The sequence below is a fragment of the Elephantulus edwardii genome, unplaced genomic scaffold, assembly GCF_000299155.1.
Source record: "Elephantulus edwardii isolate Elephantulus edwardi_28Jun2011 unplaced genomic scaffold, EleEdw1.0 scaffold00038, whole genome shotgun sequence".
Lineage (NCBI taxonomy): Eukaryota > Metazoa > Chordata > Mammalia > Macroscelidea > Macroscelididae > Elephantulus > Elephantulus edwardii.
This window is the reverse complement of record NW_006399788.1, coordinates 16,999,284-17,023,884: the sequence shown is the minus strand read 5'-3', so window position 1 is coordinate 17,023,884 and position 24,601 is coordinate 16,999,284. Positions and strand designations below refer to the sequence as shown.

Sequence of the window (24,601 nt, the reverse complement as noted above, 5' to 3'; positions counted from 1 at the left end):
AACAACAACAAACGAACACATTTAACACGTTGCCGCACACTTTTAAATTGACAAATGTGCTTAAGAAACATTTTTTTTCCACTATAGCTGTCACTTCCGGCAACATGTTAAAATATTAACAGTTCAACAATATGAAAAAGGTGAGTTTTTTATATTCTTTTCCTTCACACTAAGTTTTCACAATCTGGTGTGTACTTTATATACTTAAACATCTGCATGTGGGTTTTGGTTATGATTTACATCAGCATATATAGAAAGGGAAGATGAGTCTGAAGTAAAAAGTACAGCAGTAAAGACATAATAGTACAAGAGTAATAAAGAAAAGGTTTGCATTTTGGAAATTCATTGAAAATAAAGAGGTAAGACATAGTGAAAAATAATAAGCTCTAAGAATTGAAGTATAATTCACAGAGCTATAATTAATGGAAAGAGGCTCACGATAGTACTTGGGATAGTGGTGGTTCAATTAGCCTGAGACGGTAAATGTTGAATTTAGAAGATATTGTAGAGATCTTTTAGCACAATGCCCTTCACTTTTACAGGACAGACAATGCCCCCCCCCCAAAAAAAAGGCAAATTTTCCTAATTCCCTAGTATGCAGCCCTCTTAACCTTTTTTTATGCTAGAGTTGCTCTTAGCACCTTATTTATTGTTTTTCACAAGAGAACTAACTCACAGCACAGAAGGGACACATATGAAATACTGAAACAGTTAACTTTAGCAAAGAGGCTGGAGTAATACCGAGTTGATGTCATTCTCAAACATATTCTTACCTTGTGAAAGAAGGCAGCACCTGTCAGCACCATGGACAGCTCACAGGAGTAGTTGGAATTGTAGAGCCAGGACTGATGAGGAATGTCCCATGCATGGTAACGGCCTGGAAAACCCACAATGCGGTCTCGTGCTTCTCTCCATACCCTGAACAAACACAAATATACAAACACATGAGAATACCAAGAGCTGAGATTATGGAAAACTTAAAATCATTGCCTCTATCTTGCAGGTTCTGGCCTTTGAACTTTTTATTTCCTACAAACAAAATAAAAAAACACAAATCAAGTAAGAAAACAAAATACTGTCACATTCTGCTTCCTTTAAAGCTATAGAACTGTCTGTTTTTTATCCTCTAACTACTTTTAATGCAGCCAGCTCCTCTCCCAGGCTTTATGGAAAAAGTATGCTTAGATAGTGTAGCAAGGAACTATCATGGCAAGGGTCTATCTTCAGAGTAAGCTGTGCACAACAATCTACTAAGAAACAGGGAAAATACATTTCTATTATATTAGTTACTTCCCAACTGATTTTTAACAAGGAGATGAAATCAGTTAAGTGGAGAAACGATGGCCTTTTTGATACATGGTGTTGGCAAAATGGGAAAACTATCTGCAGAAGACTCAAGCAAGATCCACACCTCACTTCATATACAAAAAACCAACTCTAAGTGGAACATGGACCTAGGACTAAAACGAAGGACTATAAACTTCATTAAAGAAAAGCTTGGAAGAACGCTAGAAGCCTTAATACACAACATAAACAGTCTTCCAAGTATCCTGAAAAATCTATAACCAGGAGAAGAGAACATAGATGAATGGGACCTTCTAAGAATCATATGCCTTTGCACATCCAAAAATTTCTCCAACAGGGCAAAAAGGGAAGCCACAGACTTCGAAAAAGTATTTGGGAATGACATGTCAGATAAGGGACTTATATCCAGAATTTATAATATACTTGAGTACCACAACAAGATAAAGGCAAACAATCCAACTGAAAAATGGGCACAGGATATGAAAAGACACTTAACCAAAGAAGACATTTAGATAGTCAACAAGCACATGACAAAATGTTCAAAATCCCTAGCTCTAGAGAGATGTAAATAAAAAAAAAACTATGAGATATCATCTCACCACAGTAAGACTAGCAAAATTTAACAGAACAGCAAGCAACAAATGCTGGTGAGGTTGTGGAGAAACTGGAACCCTTATTCATTGTTGGTGGTAGTGTAAAATGGTGCAACCACTGTGGAAGGCAGTATGGTGCTTTCTCAAGAAGTTGCAAATAGAGATACCATTTGACTCAGCAATTCCACTACTGGGAATATACCTTAAAGAGACCATAACTGACATCCAAGCAGATATATGCACACCCATACTTATCGCAGCTTTGTTCACAATAACAAGGAGTTGGAAACAACCTAAGTGCCCATCAACAAACGAATGGATAGATAAGCTGTGGTATATTCACACAATAGAATACTATGTTGCATTGAAAAACAAGGAACTCATGCAATATTATTCGAAATGGGTTACCCTGAAGGACATTATGCTGAGTGAAATATGTCATTTACAAAGGGACAAAAACAGTGTCACTGTTGTAAAACAGGACTGACATCAGAGTTGGGGGGAGACTGAGAAAGACGGGTTCAAAAATGTATACTGCATTGAAACAGATGAGGGAGAGAACAATTTAATAACAATATATGGTTGGGTATGATCATTACAAGAGTCCTGAATGAGGGCTGCATAGTGGAGCATGCTCAGGGCAGGGGTGGTGGGGGGGGGGCATTTTCTATCAATGAAGGAAGTTCTCTTTTCCCTTTCAAAGAGAAGAGCAAACTGTGGGGGGAAGAGGTGGGGCAGGAAGAAAAATGCAACAATGAATGAGTGGAAATCCAAAATCTCTGTAAATGTTCAGAAAATTAATTTTAAAAGAGTGAATGATGATATAAATGTAGTACATTTTAAAAATAAAAAGAGTTCTCTATTCTTAAGAAAAAAAAGGGGGGGATATGTGGTTGGGTATTATTGTCATGACAGGAGTCCAGAACAAATGCTGCATAGTGGAGTGGACCAGGCGGGAGGGACTGTAAAATAATGGGGGAACTTTTCTTTTACTTTTCAAAGAGATGAGTGTACTGGGGGGAGGGGTGGGCAGGGAGAAAAGTGCAACAATGAATGAGTAGAAATCCAAAGTCTCTGTACATTTTCATTAAAATTAATTAAAAAAAAGATAAAAAAATAGGGTTTTCAATGAGCATGATAATACACTTCATTTTTTTTTACTAAGAAGATATACAGTCAAAAAGATCTAGAGACTCAAGAGATGATGTTCTGCAGTAACATGACAGCAGCCCTAATTCCTGATTCCCAGTGTTGGTTGGGAACGTCTACAGGGAGTTGTGCAGCCAACTCAAGGTTGGTGACTCTAGCAGTTCAAACCTACAAGTGATTCAAAGAGAGAAAGATGGGCAATCTCCTCACGTGTGATTTAGAGCCTCAGAAACCCAGTGAAGGGTTAGCTAGGAGTCTGTTTGAACTTGACAGCAATGTAATATGTGCTATGAGAAGTGGGCTATACGCATAAACAATTGAAAGCATACTTTTACCACTGAATAGATTACTTCTTCAAAGAAGATATATGAGTAGTCACATAAAATATACTTAACATCATTAGTCACTAGAGAAATGTCAATCAAACCGTTGTAAGATTCTACTTCAAACAACTGTAAAAGCTTTCATCAAAAAGTTAAAATAGTAAACAAAAACTGAAAAGGTCTTGTCTTGAGGGCAGAGGTGGAGGCAAGGGCAGAGGGAGTGAGAACAGCACAGCCTCTCACCGCTTCAGAGAAGAAAGCAGATAATAAAACCCGTAGCCAAGCCCCATGGTCCCTCGAGAGCCACAGCAATAGCATGAGGTTCGTTTATTCATTGTGGACTCACAGACTCACAGTTGTGGTACTGAGAATGGGATTTATTAGGGAAGTAAGTTAGAGAATGAGGGAGGCAAAGAATTATCACCAATGCAAATCTGGTTTTTATCCCAAGTCCCAAGGCACAATTTCTCAATCCAGGATCCAGTTTCAGTTCAGTTCAGCAGTGAAATTAAAATCATCCAGCAAGGTTTGTCTCAACAGTTTTAAGTCAGTTTCTCAATTATCTAGCAAGAACAGCAAAATCTTTAACTGTGGCCTTTATTTGTGTGGTCCTCTAGTTACACCTTGCCACAGTTTCTCCACAGAAATGTCACAGTCTCTCCACCACCATCACCAGGATCTTGCCACCACAGTCTCACTCTAGTCTCCCTCAAATCTTTCTGCCACAAATCTTGCTCCTCAGTGTGGAAAGCACTCTTTCTGGTATCTTAGTCCTACAGCTGTTGATAATTTGCAAGACCATGTGTCTGCAGTTTAAGTAGCTGGAGACCAGAATGGCTAAAAAAAAGAGGCAAATTTTAGGCTAACACCATAAGGATGTAGCAAAATTAGAACTGTCATACACAGCTGATGGAAAAACAAAATGGTACAGTCACCCTAGAAAACAGTTTAAACATTAAAGTATTAAACACGCATGTGCACGTTTCTGTGTAAATATACTATCAGTGAATGAAAACGTGAACATACAAAAAAAGCTTGTACACAAATATTCTCAACAGATTATTTTTTAACAGTGAAAAAAAAGTATGAGCAATCCAAAAGTCCATCAACCAGCTAAGAAATGGACAAAATGTTGTAGAGCCATAAAATCATTACTCAGCAATTTAAAAGAACGAAATACTGCTTCATACAAACTATGACATGAATTATGTTTTTTAAAAATTCCATGTACAATCAACACCATTTGGATGCTGCTATAAAAAAATCAACATAACATGCTTACAAAAATAGTGGTGAGGGTACAGTTGGCAAAAAAAATAGAAGGCACATGTTATTTGCATAAAAGCATTATTTACTAATTGAAAGAAGGAACCCTGCTGACACAGTGCATTACCTGCTAGACTGCCAATTAAAAAGTCTATAGTTAAAATCCATCAGCTGCACCGAAGCAGAAAAATGGACAGTCCCCTCAGAAACCCAATGGAGAGTCATCAAGAGTTAGAATTAACTCAAGAACAGTGGGTTGTTTTTGGTCTTTTTCTTATATTATTTCATTTAGTTGATATGTTCTGAATAAGCTAATCTAGAGAGACAAAGTAGTACGTGGCCTGAGGGTTTGAATAGAAATGAGAACTAACTCATTTCTATAGATAGGCACAAGACTTCTTTTGGAGTAATGAAAATGCTCTAAAATTTATTGGGGTGATAGTGCAAAAATCTATGATCATATTAAAAAAATGGGTATTATATGGCATTGAAGATGTTACAAAGAAATAAATTGCAAGAAAAATGATGACACACATTTACAGGTCATGGTAAATGTCAAATTGTTTAAAAGTTTCCAAAGGCCTACTCCCACCTTCTGTCCTTGATTTCACTGTAGAGAGGTACCAACAGTCTACAGACAAGCAAAGCGTCCATAAGTGCATGAAACAGCCCTGATTTACTGTTTCATTATCTCAAATGTGTCATTTAATGGTATGTTGTTGTTGTCATCTGCAACGCATAGCATAATCAGGTCCAAATAAGAACAACTAAGATGCGAATAAACAGAAGCATTTAGCAGCTAATACTGATGTTCTGGAGTTAGACAAACCTGTGCTTGGAACCCAGCTCAGTCACTTACTCTTTACTGATTTGTTTTCTTTGATCCTATATGAAAATGAAGACGACTACTTACTTACATAATCAAGTTGTGGGAGACTTAAGTAAGTTAAGCACAAATGTTCTGCTGGTTCCCAACACAGGACAAGTCCAGCAAGTGTCAAGCAGCATGGTCATAATCACTCACCACTACCTTCCTCCTTTTTCCTCTTTACTTCCCCATCTTTAACAAAATCTTTCTGACTTTGGGATGTTGACAATGTGCTATTATCTCAACATATAGAAGAAACACATGGCTTCTGCTCGCCTGGAGGTTACTTCCTCTTCCTCTAAGGACAAAAATCTCAAATTTTCTTTAGGGATCACTCTTTTTCTCTCACTCTCAGTGCACATGATTTTAGAGTTTAAAGATGGCCTATTTCCAGGTCCAGGAGTAGGCAGAAAGCCCTGGTCTAATAATGAAGTAATTTCATCTCCTTGGCCTCACAAGAAGAGCCTATATGAGAACCAAGTCAATAATACAGAGCCAACAGGTGAAGAGAAATGGAGTTCTTCAAAGCCAACCAAGACCTGAAAATAGCTATTCCTTGACTGAACATTTATGACCTCTGAAGTGTTCTCAGACCCCATCAGCCAAAATATTCATTTTGCTAGCTAATCCAGGTTTGATTTCATGTTCTGCCACTTCCAAACTAGAGTATTTCTTGGTTAAAAATCAGTTCCTCACCGGAAGCCAAACATGATTTCATCGTGGCGAAGGTGAGCATCATCATCAATGGACAGGATGGCCTCTGTCTCAATTTCATTCCAGGGCAAGAATCGATTGTTCAAGCTGTTCTTCTCAGTACGGACCACCTGCAGTGAGAAAGGCAAAGGAAAAAGAGTACTAAAAAATAATGCGGCATAAGAACACAGACTGAAACCATCTACCTGAATATCTACTACCTGTAAAATCTAGTACACATCTTTAAGAAATAAAAACTGACATTATTCAACAAATGTGTAAGGATATCACATTTTTAGCTTTACTCAATTATTCATTAATTCTCATGTGTGAAAATTGAAAGCTGAATATTATTTTACCCATTGTGATAAAGAAGAGTTCAGGAAAAATTTTAAAACTTTCCAAGAGAACACAAGGTGGCAGAGCTGAACTGAGATGAGAATTGCTGGCTCCACAATCTTCCAGTTAACAGTGCCTGGTCAAGAACCCAAACGCAGTAATTCTTCGGGCTCCCAATTTTTGGCTTATACCTGAGTAAAAATTAAAGATCCCACCTAGTTGAGAATAATTATTTACCTGTTGCAATTTCTACGTGCAACTGCCTCTGGTGTCTTAGTGGTAAGGAATTATACTACCACCCTAAAGGTACAAGGTTTGAATCCACCAGCTGCTCCACAGTAGAAAGATGGGGAAATACCTCCTCGTTGTGATTTTACTGCCCTTGAAAACCTGCAACTACAGACGTGACACAAACAGCCTTTCCCTTCAACTTTAAAAAAAAAGGGGGTGGGGGGTTCTGATAGTGTCATTCCAATCTATCAAGCTCTCTTGGGAGAAAGATAAACAGTCTCTCTTGCAAAAATTTACAGCTCAGAAATCCAGCAGAGGGTCATCCTGAGTCAGAATCAACCTAAGGGCAGTGGGTTCAGTTACTGTGTTCTTTAAAACGAAAAATTTCTGTGTCCACCGGAAATGCCTAATCAAAAAAATCTCTATCCAAAATGATCTGTAAATGTAAAACAAAAGAACATTATAGTGTAAAAATTTCAACCATTAGTTTTTATCTACAAAACAGGTGAAGGTAGCTTCGTTATTCACCTTGCACACCAACAGTGAGCACAGTCCTACATGTTATAGAGCTCATTTTAGTTTTGTAGTATCTTGCACACCAACAGTGAGCACAGTCCTACATGTTATAGAGCTCATTTTAGTTTTGTAGTATCTAATGAGTGACAAACTCTCATTCAACTTAATTCTCACCAGAAGATTTTACTTATACGAAGGATAACGTCTAAGGAACTCTCATGGTGTTAAGTTTTATGTTGCCAAGTCAGAGAGCTGTGGTTCAAATCCACCAGCTGCTATACTGGAAGAAAATTCAGAGTTTCCCCCATAAAGATTTATAGCCAACAAGCCCAAAGGAGGATTACTATGAGATGCAATGGAGTCATTGGCTGTGGGTTTGGGGTTTTATGAAATAAGAGTAACTTCTACCTAAAAATATGAAAAGCTTAAGTTTATAAATGGTTTGAAAAGTCCACCATGTCCTCACTAGTTTTACCTGTTCAGCGTAAAACACCCTTTCTTTCACCCTTCTACTAACTCGATCCTTTCTCTTCATAACTCGGATGCCTCTTGTTGCATTCTACTCTGGATAAATCAATCACTTCTACTATATTCTTAAAACAGTCCTCATAATTTGATAAAGTACTCTGAATCCAATTCAGAACTAGAAGGGATTGAAGATTATACGATCTAACTCTTCATTTTACACACAGACAAACTGAAGCACAGAAGCATGTCAAATGCCTGGCAAAGAGCAGTGACAGACTTTACCCTCATATCATGACTCCAAGTCTAGCTAAACTTGTTAATATTTTAATCCCATCAAACCAAAGCCATGAAGATCATGGAATCTTCACATGATCATTAAAGGAATATGCAACCAATAAAGAAATTATGTGAACTATTCTAACCTTTGGAATCTTGGAAGCAGGCGTGTCATCCACTTCCTAAACACCATGCCTCCAGAAACTCTGAACTTTGATAAATGTCTGTAGTTGTAGAAAGGCTTCAGGCCTTTTGTTCAAAGGGTCGCTATGAGTTGTGCTCAACTTTAAGATAATCAACAACAATTCTAACCTTTAGAATATTAATTACAGATCTTAGATTTTCCTGCAGCCCTAGAAAATCCTTGCCCAAATCAAGACAAAGAATAATCTGTAAAGTCTTGTTGTTACATGGCATCAAGTTAACTAGGACTCATAATGACCCTATGAACAGATCCCCACTCTGCCCTACCCTGCTCCATCTTCACGCTCTCTGTCCTGCTCGAACCCACAGTGCTAGTCACTGAGTCTTCCTTTCTTTCTTGCTTTCACTGACCTACTTTTCCCAGCATTATGTCTCTCTGTAAGGACTGGTTCCTCCCAAAAGTATACACAAAAGGAAGTAAGATGTTCTCTTTTCTTAGTTGTTGTTGTCTTCTTTTTGGATGGCGAATTTTTTTATGCCAATAAAGTATAAGACAAAAGAAATCCATCTGACCTAGAATCATGTAGAACCATATAAAAATTCAAGGTCTCCCAAGGTCAGATTCAGCAGTGACAAAACTAAGGAATCAAGGACAATATCAAGAAATACAATCAACGTTGTCGTTGCTGCTGCGCACCATCAAATCCGAAGTGGCTCTCAAGTGGGTTGTCAGAGGCAGTACATTCCTAGGGATGTAGTGTGTCCCTTTTTCTCCCATGGAGCAGATAGTGGATTTGCACCTTTGCATTGGTGGCATAATTCCTTTCCACTACGCCGCCAGAACTCCCCACAATCAAAAGAGAACAGGAGGGTTCCAAGTACTCATCTGAGCAGCTGCTGGGCTCCATTTCCCAATGGAGCAGGATGGTGGCAAGAAGTAGTAGGGACCAAATGCCAAGCTCAGAGATGGTAAAAGGCCTTCAATTCTAAGACATACCCCAATTTCAGAGATATTAGAATGGAAAAAATGTGTACCTTGCAATCACCGAGAAATAGATGTTCACTCTATCTCCCCAAAAGACTACCCTCAGATCATCCATTTTACTTTCCTAAAGCACTAACAACATAACAGAGTACCTAGAATTCACACATTAATGCCAGCAGCCATTCAGTCATGGCGACCCTGTGCACACTGAGTTCATTTTGGAATTACATTTCTAAGCCTTTCTTCCTAGTCTCTCTTCCTGGAAGCTCAACTAAAACCTGTTAACCTAACAGCAATACACAGGCCTTCAATGACTTTTGGGCTGTGTCTGCAATGAGCCCACCTAATAAAGGGCTGCCAGTTCAATTCTGCCAGTTCAACTGAACAAAGCTCTTCCTCAACTTTAGGTTGCATCAACTCTAAATATCGTGTAATATGAAGAAAAAGAATTGAAAACAATTAATTCCAGAATACCCACATATAGATTGAAAACTGTGTAGGTAATTTTTTTATTAAGTTACTTAAAGTCAATGCTTAGTATATATAGAGAGAATATAAAACTATCATGAATTCCAGGAACACACAAGTCGCCTTGGCTCAACCTGATACTTCTTCACGCTGAATGAGATTTTTAGATATAAGGAACTGAAGCACAAGTAATGAGAATAAAAGCTTTTAAGGAGTCACAGAAACACAGCATCAACTATTGCAGCTACCTGTGGTTAGCTTACAAACAAATGCACTTAATACATCAGGTTTAAAAATCAGTAAGCAAAGGAGATTAGCAAAGGAGAAGACCCTCAACAAGATGAACTGATAAAGTGACTGCAACAATGGGTTTAAGCATTGTCGATGATGGCACAGGATGGGACAAAATTTCTATCTGTCATATACAGGGCCGCTATGAATTGGGGCAACTCAACAACATGGAACAATATAGTATGCATGATCAAAAAGCAGCCAGTAACTTTAATATGAAAAATTCTGGAACTCATGAACAATACAAGAACTATACTAACAGGCTCCTTTCACCCATTCACTACGCATCTGGATTCTTTTTTTTTCCCCCCTTTTTTAAAATTAAATTTTATTAGTTTTAATGAACATTTACAGAGATTTTGGGTTTTCATTCATTCATTGTTGCACTGTTTTCTCCACCCTCCTCCCCAGTTCATTCTTCTTCCCCCCCATGTCTGTTTTAATTGTCCAATTGCCACAGTGCTTGTCAAAGCCAGTTCTGATTAATCTCCTTTGTCAGTGTGTCCCTTGCCATTCCCTATCACCAGCAGCACTTTCGTCCCTGTTGAGAACACATGGCTGAGACAGTAAATGATATTCAAAGCACTCTGCAATCTAATGCTAATTTACCTGGAGAAGAGAATGTTGTCTGGAATCTGAAGAACTCCTTCTACCAACTGAGCCCATTGTAACTCCCCATCGAGGGATGCATTTGCGTTTGGGGAGCTCTGGTCGCCTAGTGAGTAAGGAGTTGTGCTGCCAACCACAGGCAGTCAGCTTGAATCCACCAGAGGCTCTGGGGCAGAAAGCTGAGCAATCTCCTCTCGTGCAATTCATTTCTTCTGAAAACTGGTTGGCGTGTCAGTCATGTGTCATTTCTGACGTAATAGTACATAGTAACAACAAATATAATATGTCCAAAGGAACTCTTGAGTACATATTAGTCGTCATGCTGTCTCACACCCCTCATCCAGCTGTGAAAAGTGTTCTTTTACATCTCTCATACTGAATTGCTTCCTTGGTAAAGTGTAGCTGATTTGCTTTTTTCTTTCTCGAGTTGTTTTTAGGATTGTTGTTGTTGTCCATGTTAAGAGCAATGGAGTTGGTTCAGACCAGAAGTAACCCTGTGGGCAATGGAAGGTTACACTGCCTGGTTCAGTGTCATCATCACGATCACTGGTGTTCATGAACCCACTGATGCAGCATGCAAAAGTGTTTTCAAAAGAAAGTGCTCAAAAAAAAAAAAAAAAACAAAAGAAAGTGCTCAATGAATCATTCATACTTATTGCCATTGAGTCAGGACTGTCTTATAGCTGACACTCCATTAGGTTTTTGAGGTTGTAAATTGAAGAAGAGATTGGCCATCCTTCTCTCACAGAGCCATGGGTGGATTAGAACTGCTAGAGAGGTGTAACTTTTATGCTAATACGCATCTGGATTCTAAATTCAATTAGAAGATCTATATTAATTAGAAGAGATACCAATTTACAAAAGTAAATATATGATCAGCTATCATGTTAAGCTTAACTACCAATCAATAGTCAGACAATATCTTTTAATATCTAATGATTAGAAATTTAAATCAATGGAACATTTCATCAATTTAGTAAACTGAAGAGAAGCAAAAGAATTAATATGCATTCAAATGGAGATACTATTTTAAAATAATATTTTCTAGAAAAGTAACTCACAATTAGTGATAAGCAGGTCTTTGAAGTTTATAGGCAGAAAAATGGGCATTGGAGAGACCAAGTAAATTAATTCTAGTCATTAAAGTAGACAATAAATCACCAGAGAGCAAAAAATGTGAGCATATCTCAGGAGTAATAAAATTATAAAATGTGAAAAAATATAAAGCACCATCCTAGCATATAATGTGACTTCTTAATTTCAGCAGTTATTCCAGGGCATACTTCATATTTCCCTTTTCTCTTGAAGATCAGGTTTGACCCAGTCACATCAAACAATATGCTACCTCCAACAAAACATACAATCCATAAAGGGGTCCACTTCTGAGACTTTATGTCAAATCATCATACAAATAAGGTGAACAATAACTAATTTGAGTTCTTCATCCTTCACTTTTTTGTCATTTATAAAGCAATTACAGAACTTGTAAATCAAGAAAATGGGGTCCAAGAACGGCATACAGACTTATCTGCTGATCTATATGTAGACTAGAACTTGGGGTGGTAGGGAGAAAGAGAGCAGTTAAAAGCAACTTGATTATTTGAGGAAGTGATTCCTTCCCTAAACCTCAAGCAGTAGGAACAAAGATTAAGGAAATGCAAAAACGGAAGTGAAAGGAATAAAAAGGTAACAGTGAATTATTTTTTCACTTGAAACTATAAATACGGCACTAAGGCAAAAAAATAAGAGTATTTCATGTTTCATCTTGTGAGGCAATTGGGTTTTTTTTTTTTAAATTATTTTTTGCGCGTGTACTGTCAAATCAGATCTGACTGATACAGGAGGAGATTGTCCCCCCCCTTCTCCAGGAGAGCATCTGGTAGATTCGAACCGTGTGCCTCTGGGATTGCAGTGCAGCTTCTTGCCACTAGGGTGAGGCGACTGTTTTAACTTACTGGGGGAAAGCTGCCAAAGAGTTCTGTAAAACATTAGCCTAAGTTAGGGTCAGTAGCAAGTAAGAACACACACACAAAAACCTATGACACAAATCCTCACACACATGTTCAAAAATTAGCAATTATGTGAATGAGAGGATCTTCTTATTTGAATTTTTATACATAAAATATGAGTTACAACCTTCTGCCCTCACAAAAAAATTCAGATACACACACATTCTCTCTCCTCATTTATGAGTGGGTTCCAGAGAACATGTCATCAAGCAAAAATGGGCATCCTCTGAAACTGGGGAATTCTTGTTTTCTGATGACCTATTTGATTTTTTATAGTTTAGAAAATAAGATCATTAAAATAGCAAAAGCTAGGATTCATTGATGTAAATTTTATCATCCTTAATATAGTTACGGATTTTTCTTCTGCAGAGATCAATTTGGGTTGTGTGACTAGATGGCCCATGGCTTAACCACTTCTTCCTCTTGTGCTAAAGTCAGAGGTACCCCTTGGGAGCCTCCAAGGCTCCATGTCTTTCCCTTGAAAGGCCCATCCAGGAGCCTGCTCTGCCGTAAGGCCTAGCAAGTCACTGAGGTTCAGGGCTTCCCTCAAGGATTCTGGAAGCCTGACTCGACAGCAGGCCTCTCCATCTTTAGGGCCAGTTTTACACACTTTGGAATGTCTTTAAACACATACATTACTTTCAAACTCCCTTTGATGCTCCTTTCCTTCCTTCACTCTGGTTGGACATAGTACCCCAGGAGCAGAAGGTAGTGAGTGGAAGGTGAAGACAGTTGCCTCAAAAGAAAAAACAAACAAACAAAAAACTGTCCCCAATAGCCTTCAGAGAAAACATGGTCCTGCCAAACCTTGAAATATGTTTTAAGCAACATAGTTTATGGCACCCTGATTATCTGAGAAAACTATTACAGATTTTGTATCTAGGAGTACAGTATTATTCTAATAATCTAAAACATGAAAGTGGTTTTCAAACTGGGTAATGGACAGAAGGTTAAACAATTTTGAGGCACTTGATAGATGGCCTAGTGGCACTGCCAACTCAAAGGTGTACAGGTTGAATCCACCAGCTGTTCCTTGGGATAAAGATGGGCAATCTCTTCCAGTGTGATTTAAAGTCTCTGAAAACTAGCTGGAGGGTCAGCTATGAGTCAGTTCTGATATAACAACAATGGTCTGAGTTGAAATGACGGGAAAAATCTAGACTGTCTCAAGAAAATTCCTGGTAGAATTACTAATGGTAAAGAATATTCACGTGAAGGCTCAGAAGAGACTTAGTAGAGAAAGGTTCTATTAATTTATTGCTAGTTGCTGTCAAAGTCAGAGAACACAAATACAACTATTAATATGATGAACTTCAATCAAAGCTGCTTTAAACTTTAAAAAAAAGGTCCGAGAACACATTCTCATGAGCCATTAAAGGTGGTTTTGGTCAGTATGGAAATAAGGAATATGTTACTGGACACTGCAAGAAAAGTGAGTCATGTTACAAAGTGGCAGAGAACTTGGCTGAATTATGTTCCACTACAAGAGTCTCTTTTTAGAGGGAAAGATGTTAAAACTTCATCCTACATACGTTGGGCATGTTGTCAGAAGAGACTAGTCCATGGAAGGACATGCTTGCAAAGGTAGAGAGGGTCAAAGAGAGAGAGAAAGAGCCTTGACACGATGGGCTGACACAGTGTCTTTAACAACAGCCCTGAGAATGGCAGAGATAGTGAGATGGTGCAAGACAGGCAAGTTCAGGTCTGATACTCACAGCACCTTGTGAGCTGTAGTTTACTCAACAGCACCTAACAACAATACTAGCAGAAACTTGTAAGCTATAAAGTTTGTATGAAAAATAGAACTTATAAGTAATATAGCTGAAAATACCTAAACAAAAAGCTGTTGTTCTGTGCTGTCAAATAGGAACAGACTCTCCACTGAGTTTTCAAAAGCAGTAAATAGCAGAGGAAACTGCTTATTGTCCCTCAGAGTAGCTGATGAATTCAAATTGTGTGACTTTGGGATTGCAGCTCAGCTTCTTACCACTAGGCCACCAAAGCTCCCTGAACAAATAAATACCAGAAAGTACAACTGTCTTCTCCCAGCTGCTTCTAATAGAGAAAATGTGCTTCTCTTAGCTTCTGGTACCCTCAAAGGTTCTCATTCAAGGTTGCTAGAGCATTTAGTTATGTGACTTATGGATATAATCAACAATCTAAGTAGAAATTTTGCCAGGTTACACCGAAAGTAACAGAAAGGGGACAAAATGAAGACAGCTGTTGGATCAGCGATTCTACAGGTTAGGAAATGGCCAACGGAATTGATCCGCTTTAAATACATGCTGTCCTTCAAGAAAAGGAAAGGACTTTCTCAAGTGGGTTTAGGGGTTGGCAGCTAGCAAGGTTCTGGTAGATGAGGGTATCCCTTCTTTAGCTCCAAAAGACAGTTACCATCCAAGGAAAACAAAGTAGGGTCAGCTAAAAAGAAAAGACCTTAACAGTTAAATGAGCTGCCATCCAAGAAAGAAAATTTCCAATTTGAATTCAACCAAAAATATTTTCTTGCTAAAATTAAAAAAAGCAATACTTGTCAGATAAATAAAACAAAATAAAAGTTTTACAATGGAATATTCACAATGTACATGCATTAAAATAAAACTGCTACATAAAGAACCAGAAAAAATGTTGGCATAGACCTAAGAAAAAAAAAGAAAATCAGCAGACAATGTGTTACATGCTGGAATTAGCAGACAGTGACACTGGAGGATGCTCAGAATACAAAGAGGTAAGAAATCACAGAGAGAAATAGAAACTGTTCTTAAAGACACCAAATGGATATTCCAGAACTGAAGCACAGTTATCTGAAATTTAAAGTCTACTTGGTGGGCTTTACAAGAGAAACTCTGCAAAGGAAATTGTGAACTTGACAGATAAACAACTATTCTTCCAAACTAAAAACATAGAAAGAGGAAAAAGCTTGAAAGAAAAATGAACAAATTCTAAGAAAACAATGGGAAATACTAAAATGTCTTATACACAACAGTTTCCGAAAGAAGTAAAGAATGAGACAGGTAAAAAAATCTCAAGAATTCAAAACTTAAATTCATTCCTGTTGAATCAGAACTGACTCACAGCTGCACCCCAACCCCCACCCCACCCCCAGTATGTTTTCAGAGGTTGTAAATTGTCCGTCTTTCTCCATTGGAGATGCTGGTGATTTGAACTACCAGAAAGTGGCAACCCAGAAGCCTGTAGGTTGGAATCACAACTCCAATATATCAAATCTAGAAAACAATCAGAAGAATCACTGGCATATCATCATAAACAACAGAGGACTAAAAATGGTGAAACAACACAGTTAAAGTTCCATGAAAAAAAATTAAAAAAAAAGAAAAAAGTTCCATGAAAGTGGTTTTTCCAGTCTGGTGTTAAGTTTTTACAAAGAGTATATTTCAAATGTTTTGGCATAATAATGCTCTCTATTAGACTTTTATTACATACTTGGTTTACAGTGCAAAACTAAGGAATATGTCTACTGAATAGAAAAGAGACAGAGTAGTCACCCACTATAGCCACTGCTGTTCAGCCCTACACTGTCTAGAGACTCACTTCAGCTAATGACAACGCCCTTCCTCTCTGGCAGTCCTGCTGTCATGCACAGGCATTTATCCTGCTTGAGCTGGTGCACAGGTTCCCCCCCACCCACCCAAGAACCTTCTAGCATACAACATTTGAGTTACGAGTGCCAAGAACGGTGGCAATATGACCTTCACTCTAAGCCAGAACTGAGAGTTTTCTCTTTGCTTGGTAAATGACACAAAACACTGAGAAATTTTTTTATATCTAAACTCTTATTAAGTTCATTACTTAAATCTACAGCTCATCAGGTTCATAGTTCAAAAGTATTTGGCATTTATGGACATTGTTTAGTTGGGAAATTGAGCATAAGAGAAGCACAAATTGCCCAGCGTTTTCCAAAGTGGCATCAAGTTTCCTGGGTTGATTTAACCAATAAGCTGCCTTCGTATCATTTTCCTTACAGGACTAGAATCGAAGACACTGCTTAAAAGCCACTCTGCTTACAAAATGTACTGCTGTTTTTGTTACATGCCATCTAGTCACTTGTAACTTATAGCAACCTTAAGCACAACAGCTCTGAACCCTGACCCCTCCCCTGAGCCAGTTTTACTTGTCTCTGACACATCTACCTGCATTACCCCAATTACTGTCAATCCATCGCACCCAGGGTCTTCCTCTCTTGCACTGTCCCTCCCCCTGTGACTCAATCCTTCTGATGGGTTATGTCTGCACCTGGGTGAGAAAGCTGCTGAGATACAGTTCAATAGCAAACACCACTTTACCACAGGATCTCTGCAATATCAAGCTCTGAGTAGAAAGGCTCAGAACAATGCCTTTCTTTTTTTTTTTAATTTTTATTTTTTTATTTTTGTGTGAGTGTACCGTCAAATCAGATCTGACTGGTACAGGAGGAGATTGTTCCTCCTTTTCCCGGCAGAGCATCTGGTGGATTCGAACCGTGTGCCTGTGGGATTGTAGTTGCAGCTCCTTGCCACTACGCCACCAGAGCTCCCCTCAATGCCTTTCTTAAATAGAAAACAAAGTCAAAATATTTAGAAAACAATTTGCTTTTCTTAGAAGAGCTCAGCAACTCATACAGTTACTGTCAGAAATGACTGACTCATAGCTGACCCTTCACTGGTTTTCACACACTGTCCATCTTCCTCCCACAGCTCAGACCTGGTGGATTCAAAGTGCAGAGGCATGACCTGAGGGGAAGCAGCATCACTCCCTAGAGACAAAACACTTGCATGCCTAGTATGAAAGTGTTATTCAGTAGAGTTCCCTCTTTCTCAGATCAGCCTTGCATTATTTCAGTAGACTGCCAAATAACCAAAGAGGACTGCTTATTCTCCATAAAGGAACACCAGTTAGGGTTAAGTTTTAAGACATATTTGTTCCTGTTAACATGGGTGGCACTGGCTTCAACATTACTGTAATAAAATTCAAAGGGAAAGGCTGCTTTATTATTCTACAGTGTAAGCAGTATGGACCTTTTATTGAACAAACGTTTCTTAAATTATTTTAATGGCATCCGTAACATAACAGAGCTAGGAGAAAAGTAAAATTCATTTAAAAGTCTAGAAAAAGGAACTTCCCCATTTATTAAGCTTCTCCATTTTTAAAAAGTGTTGCTTACAATGAATGAATGGAAATCCAAAATCTCTGTAAATGTTCACTGAAATTAATTTAAAAAAATAGGGAAAAAACCTAAAGAGGCAGCAATGTTTTCACTTAGAAAAAAAAAGTGTTGCTTAATACACAAATTCTGAGCTCAATTTTTTTAGAACAGCCTCATAACACAAATAAAATTATAAAATAAAAAAATACACGAAGAGATTAGTAGCAACTGTTTTTAGGTGCCATCGAGTCAACTCAGTGGGACCCTATGACAGCAGATCAGAACTTTGCCCTATCCTGCACCAATCTCAACATCTCTGCCATGCTAAAGCCACTATTCCAGTCAGTTCCATCTAGTTGTGGGTCAGCAGTTCATTTTATTAAGTATCTTCCTCTCTTTCTCTAATCCTCCACTTTTCAACAAGTTGTTGTGTACTGTGGAGTCAGAACCAACCCACAGCTGACCCTCCAGTGGGTTTTCAGGGGCAGTTAATCACACAGAAGGAAACTGCCTATCTTTCTCCCATGGAGCAGCTGGTGGATTTGAACCACACGCCTTTGGGATTGCAGTGCAACTTCTTGCCACTAGGTGACCAGACTCCCTTTTCTCACAATGAGACAAAAAATTTTAAATGATTGTCAGGTATTCCATAATGCAGAAAACTAAGTTGTAACAAGAGACAAAGAGGATAAAAAACAACAACTGTGGAGGCTAGTGGTAGCCTTTATAAATTTGAGTAACAGTAGTTCAAATGTAGTTCCATAGAAGATTACACAGTGTTTCATTTGGCTGCAGTGTCGCTAGGAATCAGAACCACGTCAACACAACTAACAACAAAGGTAGGAAGCATCGCCTATGGCTGCCACATGTCTCTTTTTTGGTTAGCAGCTGGGTGCTTTAACCACTGTCCAACAGGGCACAGTGTATGTATATTTTTGTATAGGTATGTGATTTTTATTTACAGATATATACTGTCTTTCATCTTCTTTGATACAATGGACTAATACCCAGTTTTGTTGAGTCAATTTCAATTAATAGTGAGCCTGTATCAGGTTTCAGAGGCTGTAAATCCTACTGGCTGCCCAGAGACTGGGGGATTTGAACCATCAACTTTTCAGTTACAGTGACACACACACTCCACCATCAGCCCACCTTCTGAAGGAATAAGTTAAAATCAAACAAATGAGTACCTTTCTAAATTCACTAGTTACGTGATATTCCTCTTTTACCTCAGATTAAAAGAAATTAATTTAAGAAAAGTCACAAAGTGACTATTTAAAGTATCAGTGCAAAACTCATGCCTTTTTGAACATATTTGTATCTTGGAAAATATTTCATATCAACTGATTTCCTACTGAAATGAATTTTTATAAACCTCAAAAACCTCACTGGCATTGAGTCAATTCTGACTCACAGCAACTCTCCATTAGGCTTGCAAGGCCAGGGATATTAACTGGAACACACGGTCTCATCCTCCACTCATGTGGCTGGAAGCGGATTCCAACACTGGGGATGTGCAGCCTTTCTGTTAGCAGGGCAACACAATACACTCTATGTCAGCACAACTACTGGCCCAAACATTCCCCTTCTAGGTAAACAACCTCTGAAAACTTTACTAATTTTCTTTAGGAAACTTCTAAAAATGGTCCATAACAACTTCAGCCCTTCTATGCAACCTTTTTTTCAGTACAGTAGCTGTGCAGGTGGGTAAACAGATGGCAGCTTGCTTGAGACTTTGCCCAAAGCCTTTAAGAGAAGTGGGGAGTGGGTTTCTTTTTTAGACTTCCAAATTTAGTTCAGCAAGGGCATAAACAAAGTCCTAAGAACTAACCTGTATGACACACATTATTTTTATTATAAAATGCAGCATCCTAACTACAAAATAAGAATTCAAAGAATTCTCAAAAAGGTTTCTAAATTCTAAGAGTCAAGTATCAAACTCTCACTCTATTCTTCCAGAATAAATCTGTGTCCTGGTAAATGACACCAGTCTTCCTAAATCCTTTACATAGTTATTAAAACTGAAGCTTCTGGAATCAGATATATTGAAGTCCAGTACTTCCATTATTAACTATAACTTTGGACAAATTAATCAAAGTCTCAATTTCTATGTATATAAAATGCAGAAACAGTAATAATTTGTAACACTTATTATCATGCCTGACTGCTAAGTACTTCATAAATGTTTGCTTTATCAACATCAAGAACTTGTTATGACAGAGAAAAAGTCTATAGGGTAAGTGAAGGGACTTTGTAAACCTTCACAGTTCCATTATTAATTTGTCCTAGAAAGTCTCCCAAAATTTAGGGAAGTTAGAAGTGACAAGAAAAAGAAACCAAGCAGAAATTTTATGGGGATAGGTATGCGTGCAGGTTTTAAAAACAAATTATACATATGTAATTTAAATATTTTTTTAAAAAAATACACACACGTGTCTGTGTGTGCGCATGTGTGTGTATATTCAAGTTTCCCTATTAGTTAGGTAAAGTCAGAAAGATGAAAAAAGGGTTAAGTGTGAAATATTTCATGCAATCCAGAAAACTGGTCATTTTTCTATTACCATGATAGGGACGCCAATGTCGGGCCACAGAAGGTCCTCTGAAGGTAGTTTGGGAGAATTCCACACCACCACAACCTTGTTCAGGTAAGGGAGGCCGTTCAGTCTCTCCAAAGAGTTCATAAGCACTTCCTCCCGCTCGTAGGTCAACATCACCACAGTGAACTGCTCTCGTGGAACGTTGCCTCCAAGTGCAGCCTGAAACTCCTTGCCAGAACCACCAGCTCCCCCACCAATGGGCCGAAATCCAGTGCCTGAGCCCAAAAATTTGGCCTCTGAGGGCAACACAGGGTCAAAGGGTGTGTGGGGGAAAAGATGAAAAGGCCCTGGAGCAGAGTTCCAGCTGCGGTAAAAGTCAGTGACGGTCAAAGTAAAATTGCGGAGGTATTTGGGTGAGGCGTAAGGGGGCTCGGTTTCTACTGGCCCCAAGTCCAGGTCCCCATTGTCAGCCATGTTGGGGTCAGTTCCAGCCGCCTTGCCTGAACGATGGGGGATCTCAGCTGCTGCCTCCTCCCGAATGGGAGCAGCTGGGATCTGTATGCGAGTCCTAATCATAGCCAGCACGGTGTTAAAAATACTGTCAGCGGTTGAGAAGTAAGTCTCCCAGAGAAAGCGGCCTTGCCGCCTCATAGCCAGCAGGTCACTATCTGAGAGGCTCCTTAACAGGAAGTGAACCTCAGTAACACGGGGCTTGGGCACCACCAGGGCTGCCTCGTTCCACTGCAGCATGTCCTGGTAAGGAAGCTGCACTTGCTCCCCCAACACAACGGGCACAGCTCCAACCTCCAGGGCTTCAAAGAGCCGTGTTGCACATCCTGACGAAATTACCAAGTGAGGATCCCCAGGAGTGATAATGAGGGCAAAGGTGGAAAGCTTCAGTAACTCTAAGCGGTCCTCTCGTTCCCCACAGAGTGCCCACTCAGTAGGCAGACTGGGTTTAGGCTGGTTTTTGCAGGTAAATTCTACGAGGACCTGATCGAGCTTGCTGTCCTGTACTGCCTTGAGGGTGGCAATGATGCGATCATCATAGTCAGCCGGGGGGTCACCCTCCATTTCTTCTTCAAAGGAGCGGGCCTCCTGAAGGCTAGATCTTAATGATTCAATCTTCTCACCCTGAAAAGTGAAGAGATATTTCCTCTTAACTGGCACCTGTGGGGGGATTTCCATAAAGTTGGGCTCGGACATGGCATGGACTAGTGGCGATACTACCAAGTCAAAGCCAGGTCTGTACTGGGCAGCATAGAAGGTGGACTGGGCCACCATGGCACGGCCTGTACTGACATTATACAGTAAATTCTGTGTGTCTGACTTCCGTGACAAATTGATGATGACATGGTTGTGCCCATCTGTCCGCCAATGGGGCAGAGAAAACAACAGCTTCTCGAGTTCAGCAGGCCGCAGCACTACTGGCTCCTGCATTTCTCCCACTAGTATCACATAGAGGCAAGCTATGTCAGCATTTTCTGTAACATAAACATTGGCGCGTGCTGTAGCCTGAAAAGCCTGTTTGACCAAGGGATCCAAGTAGTTGCCAAAAGCAAACTGATCACTGTCATAAACATAGACTGGAAAACCAGAAGTGAGCGGGCACCGCGAATAATCAAAACAGTTGTGTAGCCGACACCCCCGTATCGCTTTTGGAGGAGGAAGACCAGAATCGTCCTTCTCTGGGAGCAATCGGATGGGCAGAGAAAGTTTGGGCTGATTTTGAGCCATCAGTTCTTTGTAAGAATGTTCAGTCTGGCTAATGACATTCTTGAGTTGAAGCAGGTCCTGCTTGGCATTCTCAATACTCTTTTTACAGGCTTCAATCTTCAGATTCAGCTTGGTAATTTCACTGTTCAGCTCTTGCCGTTTAGCTTCCAGCTGTAAGAGCTCTTCGCTTACAGACTCCCGGATGCGGCAAAGGTCCAGCACATGCTTCACCTCGCACAGTTCGTTACCCGCCCGTGGGCCGAAGATCCGCTTGCCAGCCTCATCAGCCTCATCCAGGGTGGTGAGGTAATAGTGTGCAATGAGAGGGAAGAACACCAAAATGATGAAGAGTGTAAAACTGAGCCATGTGAGTCGGATCCGGTTAGACCACCGTAACATACAGGTCTGACCGCCATTCCCCACTCCCCCATTCCGTAACATGGTATAGCTCGTCATGAGTTCTTTGTGGCTCTTGCCCCCTCTGATCACGTTGGGTCGCTCGCCATAACCATGAGTTTCTAAGAGACAAAAGTCAACTTCTTTTTACTCAAATATTTCCTTAAGAGTTAGTCTGTTCACTGTACAAGGCACCATATAAAATGGAAATTTCATTTTCTTCAGCTATAACTGAAATGGTCTCTGACACTTTTCCAGCAGATTTCCAGTTCTGGTTGTTGGTCAAAGAGCATGTCCTTAATTTTTACCAAAAAATGGAAGGGGCCACATTGTTGTCGAGGTGAAAAAGAGATAGTTTCCAATGACGAAACCAAGGAAGAATATCCTGGAATCAGACACTCTGTTTCAACTGCCATAGCTCTTTTTACTTGGTTTTGCTGGCCAACAAATATGCATAATTAATATTCAGTTATAAAACAGCTGGTTAGTGCAGAAATAAATGTCACTCTCTTATCGATGTCATTATCACCAACCAAGCCTGCAAAAGAAAGAGAACCATGTCAGTCTTAAAGAGATTGTGTTAAACAAAACCCTCTAGAGTACATTTCCAGAAAAATGTTAAAATTCTATTAAATGAAACATTTGTATATATCTCCCAGAACAGTGCAAATCCAATATGGGGTTTGTTTGGTACGGTTTTCTTTTTCACAATGGATATGAAATGACTAAGTGTATAAAAAGTTTTATTTTTAACAGACAAGCACACCTTCCTCCTATTTAATTATCCTGAGTAGCATTAATTAAGAAATAAACCAAAACTGAAAACCCAAAACTCACTGCGATCTAGTCGATTCTGATTCACTGCAACTGTACAAGACAAAGCCACAGAATTGCCTCTTTGGGTTCCTAGAGCTGCAAATCTTTACAGAAGCCAGTGGTCTCATCTTTATCAATTAGCCAGTGGATCTGAACACACAACCTTTATTTTAGCAGCCTAACAATTTGTTGCACCATCAGAACTCCTCACGTAGCTTTAAAGCCCTACAAAATGATGATCAAGGAAAGCGACATTGGGTGGCAATAGGTGCAACAATTCTATAATCTAGACTCTAGACATCTTTAGATGAGCATACATAGCTTCCTAACTAATCCTGGTAGCTACAATTATCCCTAACTTCAAAGTCTCTTTTCAAGACACTTTCAAAAATTCTTTGCAAGAGAACAAAGTCTCTTTTCAAGAAAACAAAACCAAAAAACCTATGGCTCTGATAAATATAACCTGTGAAATTGAGAGCTGAAAAGAATACTTTGTTATCTTTACCTAGTAGCAGATGTAGCAATTTACAGAAAGATTTCCCAGTTTGCTTCTGTACTGATCAAGTTAACAGTATGCTTATGTGTGCATATGTGCATGCATCCATGCATATATGTTTCAAACAGTATTTACAGCACTGCTCTACTCCAAGCAGATACTTTAACAAATGTTTACTGATTGGCCTCCTTCATTTATCTTTTGTTAGCAGACATCATGTGCTGTTTCTTAAAATATACGCAGTAAGTCTTGTAGAATTCTTTTAGAAGGAGCACCATACTTAGATACACGAGGTGCTATCTCTTCTATTTGAGGGATATATTTACTATTCAACTTTGAGCCTAAGTTTCCTAATCTTCTTAAATGGAGATAAGTATATCAAAATAAAGTCAATGTACTAAGCTGCTATGAAAATGAAGCATACATGACATGCAAATACTTTAGACTAGTAAAACCTGGAAACAATATACCCAGTCTCATTCTCTTAAAAAACTTTACAATCACAGGCTCAAAGATTTCTACTTGCTTTCATGTCAAACTCTACAGATCTCAACTAAATTTTTTCACATTTTCTGTCAAAGAATAAGACTAACTTTTATGAGTGCTTCTAAAAAAAATATTTAGCACCCCTTAACATGTCTAAGACAGGCTAAGTATACCTTGGGAGAATTTAGAATGTACAAGAATCCCTAAATGCAAAAGACGGGGGCTATAAATTAATAGCAAATGTGCGTCTGCAAGGCTTATATTCTTGTTAGGTACTAAGAGTTGACTCCAATTCACAGTAGCTCTAGGTACAACACAAACACTACCAATCCTGTACAATGCTCACAAGCACTGCTGTCCCTGAGCACCTGTGACAGTATAAATTAAAAAGTACAGTTGTGATCGATTGCTAAACATGACAGGGTGTGGTGCTGACCTCCTCAGTAAAAAAATCTCCTTATCAGTTTTTGGTTTTGTG

General features: G+C 39.1%; 1 protein-coding gene across 1 annotated transcript in view; it reads right to left on the bottom strand.

Annotated features, from left to right (window-relative positions):
* EXTL3 (exostosin-like glycosyltransferase 3) overlaps window positions 1-22,500 on the bottom strand; it is a 35,207-nt gene extending 12,707 nt beyond the window's left edge. Inside the window, exons 1-3 of the mRNA XM_006884872.1 lie at window positions 20,238-22,500; window positions 6,201-6,328; window positions 774-918 (exon numbers count right to left, since the gene is read on the bottom strand). Of these exons, the coding sequence (XP_006884934.1) occupies window positions 774-918; window positions 6,201-6,328; window positions 20,238-22,385 (2,421 nt within the window). The 5' untranslated portion in view covers window positions 22,386-22,500. The remainder of the gene's footprint in view (window positions 1-773; window positions 919-6,200; window positions 6,329-20,237) is intronic.
* Between the last annotated feature and the right edge of the window lie 2,101 nt (window positions 22,501-24,601).